The sequence below is a fragment of the Atractosteus spatula genome, chromosome 3 (assembly GCF_055471065.1).
Source record: "Atractosteus spatula isolate fAtrSpa1 chromosome 3, fAtrSpa1.hap1, whole genome shotgun sequence".
NCBI lineage: Eukaryota > Metazoa > Chordata > Actinopteri > Semionotiformes > Lepisosteidae > Atractosteus > Atractosteus spatula.
The window spans coordinates 55,101,158-55,114,801 of record NC_142708.1 but is presented as its reverse complement, the minus strand read 5'-3'; the positions used below and the strand labels follow the sequence as shown (position 1 = coordinate 55,114,801).

The window sequence follows — 13,644 nt, the reverse complement described above, 5'->3', positions numbered from 1 at the left end:
AGAGCAAATGGTTAACCACTTATGAACCACCATATAATATATGAGGTTAAGTTGTTGATGCATTCTACTTCAGTTTGCCTTCACCCTCGTATCAGAAGCATAGAAGAATAGGATAGTAAAGACTTTATAATACATCCATCCATTTTCTAACTATTCCTTCCAATTCAGGGTCACAGAGAAGCCAGGGCCTATTCCAGCAAGCAACAGGTGGAATGTGGGGTACACCCTGGATGAGTCAATTGCAGGGCAGATATACAGACACTTACACAGTCACACCCAGGGCCAATTTTCAAAGAATCCAGTTAACCCAACCAGTATTTTTTTGAACTATGGGAGGAAACTGGACCATCTGGAGAAAACCCCCTACAAACATGGGGAGAACTTACAAACTCCACACAGACTGCGCCCCAGGTCTGGAATTAAACCCAGGGCTCCACCACTGCAAGCCAGCAATTTGAACACACTAGCTACACTAGCTTAAGCACATACAATTAAATACAAATGCTGCCCCTTTATAATAAGGTAAACTCTATTAAATTGTATCGCTTTTTCATAGTTTTGAAGTTGGCTTTTGTTGTTTAAAATGTGGGTAATAATTCACGTTTCGTGGTACAGAATTTTCACAGATAGAATATTCGTAAAAAGATGTATGCAGTACGTATATATCTAACTTGATATGACTAAGAGCTTTTCACATCAGTGAAATAAGTTAATTAAGTTGTTAAACCTGAAGGTTGGATGGGCATATTTTGCACTAGAAAATCTGTCCCACTTTCTCTCAAAATTAAGAATTGCTATAATATACTTTACTGTAGCTGGCCAAAGTAAATGATCAGTTTTTCTCTGTCTCTGTTGGCATTTCGCTCATGGTCGTTCACTGACTCAGGCAATGGCAAGGTCTTCTGCCGAGGGCAAATTCTACACTGTCTCGATTTCAAGGAGGGTAATGTCACTTCTTTTACCCTGTTGGACATGATGAGAGCATTTTTGTTCTGAATAGTGTTAACACCTGGTAACTGCTCTTCTGTTCATCTTGCATTTACTTCTGTGGATAAAGAATTATGTAATGAAGGCTTAAGGTAGGTTTCTATGCAAAAAGTGTGCCGTGTTTTGTCATTTTTAGCCCATTAATTACAGACCTACGCAATTAGCTGAGGAACTGCTAGTGCACAGGTGAATGTATTTAATCTCATTGATTACATAACGACCAGGAATATTTCACAATCTGCTGAGACTTCAGAAAACATGGGGGGGGGGGGATTACAGCATGCCGAAAGTTCAAAGACCTCTCCGTCTGTAAGGAGACCTTAACCCCTGTTTATCAGTTCATACACTTTGGTCCTTTTCTGCATTCTCTTATTTACCTGAGCTTGTTGCTAGCTCAAAGTCATTAGGAAACACAATTCTAACCTTGTTTTAGATTAAATTAATATTTTCCTAATATAACAGTACTGAAGCAATGTACATATTTCCTATTTTCCACTGCCTTGTTTTCTATATGAACATAAATGATGTACAACACAAAGAAAATTACACTTCATGTAAGATTTATGAATCAACATCACAAGCTACCCACCAGCAAAACGTCTAAGCATTTAGTCCTAGCTTCTGGTACAGTATGTAAAAGACATGAGGTAATTGTTGGTCATTTTCCAAAATACTGCTGCATTTTTCAGGGTCAGAGATAACTTAGACCTGTCAGATCCTATCAAGCTTTACTTTTTAAAAGAAACAACAACATTAACTCCCTTGTACTCCCGAGACAGGGACATGAACAGGACTTGGTAAAAAATAGAACAGTGGAAACAAGATTACAGAATATAATGTCTAAATTATCACGGATTCATAGCCTTTTCTTAATCACCAAACACTTTTTATTTATGGAAGCAACTCCTTTGCAGTTTGCTTTTTATTTTAACACATCTTAAATTAATTCTGGCATTAATAACCGACTTTCACAAGGAACATTATTTCAAAGGTTTCTTTCTACAAAGCCAGTAATAAAAATCCAAACGAATAAAGGTGGAAGTTTAACATCAATTATTCATAATTAAATCACATCTTAAAAAAACAAACTAGTACATAAAGCATCAAGTGAAGAGAAAGCAACTGTTTGGAAAAGTAATATCTAAAACAGAAATCCGTTTGAAAGTTTCATTTCAAACCAGATTGACCTTCTAAATATAATCTGCAGCATGAAAGCAACAGTAGCAGTCATGATTAAAAACAGTGGCAGATGTGACTACGTTTTGCACTACAATGATGCAAAATATCTCTTTTTAGTTATATAGACTTAAGTCATTAATGCTGATCATACTTTGATTTTGTTTCTGCTAATGCATTGTTAAATCCTTTACAATGCAATGTAAGGGGGCAGATTAAGGCCATATTGTTGTGAGCAGAAAAAGGAAATATAATTCAGATTCCTGACTCTGTTACATGGTTCTGATCAACACCAGCTCTATCCTGTGGAATCCAAAAAAGTAAAAAAAATTCCACAATTGGAAGGGTTGTCATGAAAATATGATTGGTCTCTAATGTTAGTGCAAAGCAGCATGTGGCATGCAGAAAATGTTCAGACTACCAAGCTCCCATGGAGGAAATTAGTCTGCAGACTGCTTTGGATACTCTATGGTTTAATCTTGGTAGAACTATTTCTGTCCAGTTCCACTTTTTATTTTAATGATTCACTCAAATGCTTTCTGCTCCTTATATTATTTAATTTGATAATTTTTACAACTTTCCTTTTAATAATGCATTAAAGTTACGTAATGCTTAACTTTATTTACAAGAGAATGACTGCACTTTTCAAAAACAGTGCAGAACCCTTTTGGAGTTTTCAGGTGACAAACATACTGTAACATTATCCCTTTTAACACACTGTGAATAAGAACTCCTTGTATTTCTTTAGTTAAACCTTCAGGTTTAACAACCATTTCATTAATCATTTAATCAGAAAGTAAACACCCATAATGGTACTTGTTAAAAAAATAGGAAAAATTGACAGTATGATGATAGTAGTTGCAAAATGATCTTGAACAATTATCTCTGAGCAAGTTGTAACTTTATACAAGCAGCTACACACTCTACTGAGGCAAAAGATGCATGGAAGGAATTACATATATATATAAAATGCATTAGAGGTATAACAAAGATTCCACACTGGAAATTAAGGTTGTATAGTCTAGACACCTAAATTATAGTATGGATTTAAAAGCTGCCTATGGTTTACTGTATACTGCAATCCAAGTATGATTTAGTCAAATATTACAATGCCAATTAACAATAAATTTCTTACATACCTGTAATGGCACTTGCAGAATCTGGACAGAGCTTGAAGATCTCCATGGTTCTGAGCTCCTCTGTGCTTGAATATTTCATGACGGAGTTTATGGATGATAAGGTGTTCATTAGCTGGCAGTTGAGAGAACCAATCTGGGAATGAGGCTGGCCAAAGGCATCTGCAAGTTCGCTGTAGTTCTCAGCCAGAAGCATCTGCTGTTCTTGCAGAAGCTTTTGTACTTGTTCAATATAATGGTCCAAACCAGCAGCTGTTCCTAGCTGGGACTGCTGAATTTGCCCTGCTTCTGATATGCTTTCATCCCCTACTCCAATGCTTCTGGTTTTGGCAGAATCTGTTATTTGATGAGAAGGACCACAAGCAATGGTTCTTGTTTTCAAACCCACTAAAAAGTTCTCATTTATGCCGGCCTGCCCAACACCACAGTCTTTGGTCTTCACAACTGAAGGCTTTTCCAGTTCAGATTCGCTTCTCACTGTGGTACCAACTCCCACAGATCGCGTCTTGACAGTCATCTGCACTTCTTTTACCCTACCATCACCCACGGCAACCGTTCTAGTTTCAGTCGGTACAGTATTAGTTTGTTTATCTTGAGTTTTCAATGTGGTGTTCGTGCAGGAATCCATAAAAACTGCTGTTTCTGTGTTGGTAGATGTGCTTACGGTATCTATTGCTGTATTTGTGTACTGAGAAGTAGTATGAAGTACAGCCATAATACCTGACTCCACCATATTGACAAAATCTGTATTTGTGCCAAAAGACACCAAGTCTTTCTCAGGACAAACTGTCACGTTCACTGAACATTCTCCACATCCAATCGATCTAAACTTCTTAGCCATTTCAAGTCCAGTTTTATAAAGGTCTAAATTACCCACAATTTCTTCCGTGTTAACTCCTGTTTCATAAACACTTAATTCTACCCCCACATTCTTGCTACACATCTCAACATACCTGCCAGTACACTTGTCTTGGGTTTGAACCCTTTCCTGGACAGTCCAACGGTTCATAGGCAATTCTGGACCTACAGCAACATGTCGTAGTTCCGGGCTACAGGAAACCCCAATTGCAGATGCCTGAGAATCTTGCCCTGTGCAGGCATCAGCAACATCCACATGATTTCCCACAGCCTGGCTTTGCATCTGTACCTTTGCCTCCACTGAGGTGCTGTAGACTGCTGGCCTTGCCATTGACCCCTTATCGGCTTTCTTTCTTGATCCTGCTGCCTGAAGCTCTAGCTTCAATTTGCCCATTTCCATTTCATGAGTTGTTTCCTTCAACTGCACTTCTAGTCTGTAGATTTTGTCCTTGAGAGCGTCAATGGCCTGATGTTGCATTTCTATTTCTGTTTCTGCCTCAGTTGGCACACCTAGCAAAGCTTCCGTTACACCAACCCCTGTGCTTCTCGTCTCCACCTCCGTCTCCACAGCTACATCCCTGTACTGTTTGGAAGATTTGCGATAAATTACAACATCATTCATGTTCTCATCAGCACCAACTGCAATAGATTTCTGCTCTTTTGCGTTCTGCTTCTGTTCTGCTTTTTGGGTTAAGTTAAACTGTGTGTCATAATTATTGTCCTGTATTTTCCTTTCCAATGCTTGCATTTCAGCTGTCAACTGCCTGAACTCCTCTATTCTTTGGGAGCTATGCTCCATGTTCTCGAGTTCATCCTCAGAATCTATGTGCAGCTCTGATCCCTTTTTCAACTGGGAGAGCTGATCAAACTGCTGCGCATTCCCTGCACTATAAGATCGTTTTCGGAAGCCATAGCCCATGTTTTGACTGGTGGATTTTTGGTTATTGATTTGCGCAGCCAGCTGCCTCTTCTCCTCCTGTAGCACAGAGATCTTGACTTGCAGAACTGGGATAGTCTTCACTTGCTCTTCCAGCTCTTTCAGCCTCTTTAAGGCTACCACCATTTGCTCTCGAATTTGTTGCAAGTGCATGGGGCTGATGTTGGTGACAGGAGTGGTCATTCCTGAACTCATGGGACTGTGGCGGATGGAGCTGCCCATGGAGGAGGTGAAGTAGGGATTATACTCTCCGTTGGCTTGGTGGCCATTGTGCACGAGCTGATGAGAGTTAGGAGAGATCTGATTTTGTCCGCTAGATCCCGTGAAAGAAGAGAGAGAACTGGTTGATCCCATCCCACCAAAACTGGCGAGTCTTGGCCGGCGGGCCTCGCTGGACGGGGGCTGCATGAGCAGCCTCTCCTGCTCCAGCCGTCTTCGCGTTTCCATGAGGGTTTTCTCCACATGCAAGTTGTGCCTGGGCAACCTGGGGGAAGGCGGTGGCAGCAGCTTGCCCTCAGGGACACTCAGGAATGCTGCGGAGGCCTCATGTAGTGCAGCTGTCCTCACTTGGGGAGAGTTTGGTTGGTTTCTTGTAGGAAGCAAGGGGGACTGTTTACATTCATCGCTGTTGGAAGAAGACAGCGACTCGGTGGATGTCCACCCACTGGTCTGTCCACCACCACTCCGGGGTGTTGCCACAGGCTTTGCCACTTTGGGTTTCCTCTGGATGTTTAGTTTCTTTAAGGTGTTCCCCCTCTCAATGTCATCCACATACTTCAGAAAATCCAGGTCTAACTGATAACCATAAGGGGTCTCCAAATAGTAGGGGGCCAACGAGTCCTTGTCATCATCCGCATTTAGACCTCCCTCTCCTTTTTCTGTGGAAAAAAAATAATATAAATATATCTCAGAATACTGTAAATCCCGATTTCTTATTTAGGTTTGAACAAATGTACAGAAATTTGTTGAATGAAAGATCTTTTAAAAATGTAACCCTGAAACCTAGTACTTAAAAGGTACTTCAAAAACTACACACTGAATGCTTTTATATGCATAGATGACCTGAGTGCTCTTTAGGAGACATCTAATTTTACATCCGCATGAACTGAACAAATTAATTGCATTGAAACTCAAAAGGTTAACATCCACATTTAAGATTCTACTGTCAAACTACACAAACATCTTGAATGTAGCTGAAGGAATGAGTCAGTTCTTCAACAAAAAACTCTTATACCCGGTATCTTCCAATCTTCCATAATTAAATGCCATCCCATCCATCTGAATTGGCTCTGTTTATAGTTATACCTTATGTTATACCTACTAATGAGTGTAGGAGAAGAGTGTACACTGATTTTCTCTTTAGTCACTTTCCACAACAAAATGATTTATTTTTTATTGAATACTGTGCTGAGATCTCAATATTTAAAATACCATAAATGGTGTCCAATTGATACAGTAACTACATAAAATAATTCTTGCCTCCCAAATAGTATTGCCACATCTGATGTTGCAGTAAAGCATGGCTGTAGTGAAATATGCTCAATATAATTTGCTGCTACATGTACAAACGTGAATAAGGAATCCCCTCATAGAGCTGTTTCTTTTCAACATCTAGGCTAACATTACTATCCGAAAACGAGGTTATTTATACAGCTGGGCATCTTTTTTTTTAATTTCAGATGGAAAGTGGGGAAAAAAAACAACTGTTCCAGTTGCTGAATTACACAAACCAACTTCATACTGTACAGTAAGTTTGCTTCCAATAAATATGTGCAGTTATGAACCGTTAAACTAAAAAAAGACTAGTTTAACCAAATGTTAAAAACAATATTCTTAGCTTCTTTGGAGAAAACAAGAGAAACTGTTATAGAACACAAGGCAATAATCCTGTGCACAGTGCAGAGCTCTGTGCTGAATGATTCCTTTGGGGGGGGGGATTTGAGACAGTGGGGTAAACAATTTTTTTCCTTTCCCAGACCATTATATAAACACAGCATTGTGAAGTATAAATTAATTACCAGAACCAAACCTCTTTCACATTTATTTATACAAACAAACATTTTTGATACATTTTAATGATTGGTAAACCCATAAGAGGTGACAGAAGCTCATGCTGAAAGCACTATACAGTCAGACCTGCTGGTATCACACTCCAAATTCCTCATCTACTAAAGACCTTTCCTGTCCAACACTGGAAAACAAGCTGTACCTAAAACTTTCCAAACCCTTAAAAAACAGGAAATCTGAACTATTAGGCAGCAAAGCTTAAAACTCTCAGCTCTGCTAAGCTACAAACCTTCCTCAACAAGGAAAAAAAACAATGCAATCTCAATGTATTTTAATATACTTTTCAGCAAAAGACTAATGACAAAAAATATCACTCATTGATCCTTCCTTACCTCTCTGCTTAGCCCACTGGCCTTCAGCGTCTATTCATCGCAACCCTGGATCATCTAATGGAAGCAAGCTGTGAGCTAAAACTCTGCCTGCTCTCTCTCTCTCTCATTCTTCACTCCATAAGGGGAAAAATTCCACTATTAGTGTAAACTTAGCCAAGCCCAGCTCTGCCTGCCATAGGCCGCCTGTTTCCTCCAATGAAACAAGCCTTACTTTACTTTCCTTCTACCCCAACAGAAAGCCATCTAAAGTTACGGTACCTTTTTCAATTTAAATAGTTAAATCTTCCTTTCAAAGGTACATTCTCCTATTCAAAGGAAAATAGCTTCTTGCAAAAAATAATTTTGTATTTCATAACTCAAGGTCCATATGCAAAAAAAAATGATTATACTACTGACAGAAATATACAGCAGTTATCCAAAGTAAATTGTAAAGTTTCAATATATATTGCTAGACCCTTTCTTGAAAGTATTTTTATGTTTATTGTCCACATCGTCCCCCCGTCAATATTGTAATCAAATATCTGACAGTTCACCATTTTAGAACTATTTCTAAAACATTGTAAAGAAAAAGGTTTTCATGGTTAAACGTTTTAAAATGCAAAACAGAGATAAGTTCACATCTAATCTCAACACTGAGCTTTGTTGCCTATTCATACCTTCTCCAACAGCTGTGTTTTCATCATAACAAGCAAACATTTGTTTTACATGATGACTCGCATGATGTTCCATAAAGGGAATACACCGCAGATGTCATCCAGTACGTCAGTGTTTTCTGGTACCAGGCAGCACTGCTGTGAAAATCTCAATTCAATCAGGACATCTGAACTATGAGTTCAGTCTTGGTAAAGAGGAAGGCTAGAATTTCATGCCCCAGCACCATCAATCAGAGTATAAGTTAAGCCTATGCAAGGATAAATAAACATGCATTATCGGATGTCCTAGTACAAGGCTACTGAAGGCACAGGCAGTTATTTCAGGAGGAATCAAAAACAAAGTTCATCTATTACTGTTTATAGTAGCTTCTTTATTGTAGATACAACAATATACCTGCTCAAACATATTCAAATATGGTAAAACTTGTAATGATCTTTTTGTTACTATAAAGGAACACATAAAAAGATTTTGGAAAAAATTTAGGAGATAACGGGGGGGGGGGGGCATTAGATCTTAAAAGCATTAGTATATAGCTAACGCACAAAGGTTTTAGTTGAAAGGTTTAATTGAACAGGACTAATAATAATTGAAATCGGAATAATTTACTGAATGCCAAAAGATTTTCAAAAGAATGACCCGCAGGCAAGATCAAAGCCATAAAAATATACAGTAAATGTAAATGTTTAAAATAGCCAATGACATTTGTAACAACTCGACATGCTTTAGGAAGAGCTCTTGAAATACAGGGACGTAGTTTTAAAAGTCACACATGCTGTCCTTGTTGTTAAGGCATCATTCCCCCCACCAACAACCTGCTTCTCAGCAGTAAAGTCCTGTCTAGCTGGCACATTATAAACCACACCTATGATAGCCATGATGTGTGTTTGTGTAAACTTGAAGACACTAAGTAAAGATCAACATTTACCCAGGCTAGGTCATTACACAGAGCAGAAGGTTCAATGTCCCTTTGCTTTTTATAAATCTGAAGCAAAGTTGTTTCTTTTTTTAAAAAAAGTCTGGATTTCAGGATCAGTCTATTTGTATTAGTTATGCGTGCCTCTAGAGTTACATATAGGCCCACAGTAGTTAGGCACACGTGATAAACACACAAGTGCTCAATCAAACAAGAATTCACAGAGCTTTGTTTTTTTTTTCTAAAACATCTAACAAATAACATTGGTAGAAACTACCACTGATTTTGATGTCAGGTCTACAAGAAACAGAAGGCAAGAGGAATTTATTGAACAACTTTGGTACTGAAAAAACACTTTTAATTTTATTCTTAGTCAAAATAAAAAAAAACTATCAGTATACATCATATGTTTATATTTGAAAACAATGTACTGTATCATTACAATAATTATGGTGGCAAGGTTATTTCAGCAGTATGGTTCTTGAGGTATGGCCACTTTTCTGTTTTCTTTCTAACTCACCAGAGCTGAGTTTATTGTTATCAGGGGCAAAGGGATTGGGATGTTGCTTTGGCTAAAATGTGGCCACCTTCTTTATCCGATGAAACATAATGACAGAGCCGTGTAAACAACCTAAAATAGAATTCCGCAGACAGTCTAGTCTCAGGCATTCCTCCCTGGAGATTTTTGAGGACCTGTAGTAAGGAAAGCACGCCTATAAACTTACTTTTTTCATGTAGCTCTACTGTAATCCCTACAAACACAAAGTAAGCATATACAGTAACTTGCCGGACTTTTAGATTAGATACAAGACTGTTTCTAAAACCAATACTGTTTTGTGTGTGTAAATAACAGCTTTGTGCTTGGTTATGCTGAAACATAGAGAAGTCGTGACAGACCAGGCACAAGGCCCAAAATTACAAAGTATTACCTTTAAATTCTCACCATCAGGTATAAATTCTGACATTCCCTGTCATCCAAATTCAGTAAGACATACACAACTGCTGTCAAATTTAGGCTGTAGCAGAGATGAATTTAAAAGACATTACATCTGAAACACTAAAAAGGATTATATTCATATTTGTTTAACGGATAAGGAAAATAAATTACAAAAAAATATTTTTGTAGCTTATTAATGCATGCAGAATCTAAACTACACATTTGTACCATTATCCTTGATGTCATGCCACAAATCAAATTCCACAATGATACATTGTAGCATATCTGCCACCACTGTTAAATAACTCTGAACATGTATACACTTATTAAAGCCACACAATTATACTGGAAAATCTAAAACAAGAGCATACACTGTACTACGCAATGTTATGTTTTATCTGTCACAAACATACTGAAATGCAGGAATATATTAATAGGTACAACAGATAATCTGACAAGAAAACCTACAAAAAGTAAATGAGTTTTTAATCCCCTGAAGTCATGGCAAGAATCAATCCAATCTCAAGCTTTTAAACTGAATTCTAAACATGCACTCTAACTGAGTAAACATTTAGACGAGCTTATTTTAAGAATATTAATTATGCTAAATGTTAAGTAGCATTCTAAACTTGAGTTGCTATTCAATATACAAGCATAAATTAGGAACTGTATAAGTAAAACAGTTAATTTAATAAAAATGCAGAAGTTCAATTAGGCATTTTGCCAACTATATGCATAGCTCAAATATGTGAAAACTGGCCTTGGCCTTATAAAAATGTACAATGAATTCCTGGAAGAACTACATTTGGTCAAAGCACTAAGCCACACCACACTGCTGAAGAACACAGCCTAATTACTGTCCTCTACACAGCTCCCAACATTGCACATAAACAAATTACACATCAAGATAAAAGCTATCAGAATCAGGAATAAAGTTTTTACTTCAGATTTTGGAAAACTCAAAACTGTTTACCAAAAAACTTAATCACATGCAGAATCTGTACTCTGTAGTTTTAATTAAGAATTCAACAAATCTCAGACTTTCAACAATCCCCAAGATAGTTAAGCAGCATTAAAAGAAAAAAGGATAAAAGTTTGCTACTTACATGTAGCATGCAATGTGTAATGACTATAATTTAAAAAATGAAAATAGGTTCCTGAAATGGCACTGAATACAGATTTACTGAAAGCATATACTGTGACACTTCAGCAGGCAAGTGTTCGTGTTTGCTGTAAAAGAATTTCACACTCCCTTGCTATTTCCTGACAGGGCTCATTAAAGACTGCCAGCCTACCCAGGTTTAACTACTCCATTCTTCACAATCACGTCATTGAATTTATTGGTCAATTTAACCAAATAAAATTCTAATACATTTATTAATTATCACAAAATCAACATACTTACAGAGCATAAGAATGCAGTCTCTACCAAAACATTTCTGACTAAATATGTTGGTTAGGAAGAAAAACGTTCTCTTCCAATCAACAAGTAACCGAAAAACTGACAAAAAAAACAAATCTGTAATGAAGTTCCGTCCAACAAATCAAGAAAGCTGTTTATAGTTTTCCAGTTTCAGGTCATATACAATTTAAACAGGGAAAAAAACTATCCATGCAGACCAAACCACACATTTGTGAGTAGTGAAGCCACATTTTTTTTTCCTTCTGCTAAGAAGGATATGGATTATGTCAATTCTGGTTTTTCAGAGAAAAAGAAAGAGGGCCAAAGAATAAAAAATAGGGTGCACAAATATATGTTACACTAGCCCCGTGGTTCTCTTAAGTTGAAGACAGTAAAGCCAAAAAAATGCACTACAAATTGTTTTCCATTCTGAGACAAATGAAGCATGTGATAGAGTTAATTCTTGTTTTTTTGGAACAGTTCCTAGGTGTGGAGTAGATTAAGGGGAACAGAAGTTTGCAGAGTTGACCCTAGCGGTGCCTCCATTGAAAGGCTTTGATGTTTATTCAGTTCTTACTGATTCTGGGGTGGTATAAAATAGTAAGTCTCTAGACTCATAAGTTATGCGTCTATGGGTTCAGGTCCCCACTGCAGACACTGTTGTTGTATCTTGAGCTCCAGTCCACCCCTCTGTATGACTGGGAACCAGCACTGCTGAAGGAAATCCTGAGACGAACACGTGTGCCATCAAGGGGTGGGGGGTCTTCATGTGCCCTTTCATCCTCTTAACTTGGGAACTAGGACAGGTTTTGACACAATGAACCAATGTGGCTCGGATATGAAATGACCTATCTTGATTTACTGATCATTATTTTACTCACATATTGCTGAGGGTGACAGCAGATCACTCACCTATCAACACCACACCAAGATATGTTGACTTCATTTACATTCTTAAGTACTATGAACTTGCATTTTAATATACTGAGAGACATTAAAACACTACCAATTCCACTGGTTCCACACTATTTTGTTGTATTTTAATTCCTCTGAGCATGCTTTGCAACTGTCCTAATTGTAGTCAACTGTTCTTCAAAATGAGGTTTGAGAGATTATGTACACAAATGGTACTTAAACAATTTCTGGACCAAATTTTAACTACTCAGTTAATGCAAGAGGCTGGGGATTTTGTTCGACTGGCTAAACATCTGCTGGGAACTGTACCATACTGTTGTGTACAGTTTCTATTAGTATGTAAACACTTACTATTATACTTTTTTTGTTAATAAAAGTTATTTTCATTAAATGTACGCATTAGAAATCTTCAAAAAATAATCAGAATCATTATAAACTTGATTACAACTTAAGCAGTCACTATAAACACTGTACAATACCTAACTCATTACAGTTCCTACTCCAAGCTAATAGATTGTCAAGTGTTACTTGGCATCATCATGTTCTTCTCTATACATTCATAAATCTAAAAGGTTCCTTTTTATGTACTACAAAACACAGATCTACTTACCTAGTGTAGTTATCTTACAATACTGTGAAACATCAGTAGAAAATAACAGAATTTTGATTCTACTTGATCAAAGTGAAAAGAGCAAAACAATACAAAAAGTAACTTTTGCACAGTAGTTTAACTCCTGACCAGCAGAGGGATGCTAAAATACCTTTTAGGATCAGCAGTCCTCTGCTAACAATAGGTATTAATTTTACAATCTGATCAGTCCAATTTATCATACAGAATCAGTAAAATATGGGCCTGTTTTGAGGCATGATGGACATGTTTTAATGAGGTTTAATGTTTAAAGCACTGACATTCTGGTTATTTTTAATTATTTGTAACATAGCTCAGGTACTTAAGTAATGCATTACCATTAAAATGCAGATTTGTCTAAAACATGTTTGACACACCAATGAGTGGTGGGGAAAAGCAATTACAGATATTACCCAAAACACATTTCAGCTTGATTTTCCATATCAAGCTGGGATCGTGGTCTTATGTCACATTTTGTGCTTTTGCCATGTGAAGTACTGACAAGGTACTTAACTGACTTTAAAAAGCTTTTCAATTATTGAATTCATTCTGCAAACACCAAGAGTGAAATGCTAAAACAGTGCCCTAGAGCTCCAACGTAAAAAAAACAGTTTTGAGCTAGCTAGAACATTCCCGGTTTAACATTAAACCAGTTGTTTTTGGGGACCTATTTTGATTAAGGAAAGCAATATTTTTTTGCAC

General features: G+C 37.3%; 1 protein-coding gene across 6 annotated transcripts in view; it reads right to left on the bottom strand.

Moving 5' to 3' along the window:
* The window catches only part of kank1a (KN motif and ankyrin repeat domains 1a), an 81,171-nt gene that overhangs the window by 13,121 nt on the left and 54,406 nt on the right, over positions 1 to 13,644 (bottom strand). For 5 of the 6 annotated variants that reach the window (XM_088911242.1, XM_088911245.1, XM_088911244.1 and 2 more), the window contains one exon: positions 3,303 to 5,972. In XM_088911242.1, the coding sequence (XP_088767368.1) occupies positions 3,303 to 5,972 (2,670 nt within the window). Of the gene's footprint in view, positions 1 to 3,302; positions 5,973 to 7,493; positions 7,611 to 13,644 lie in introns of those variants that run through there. The other variant, XM_088911247.1, reaches the window with a different exon arrangement.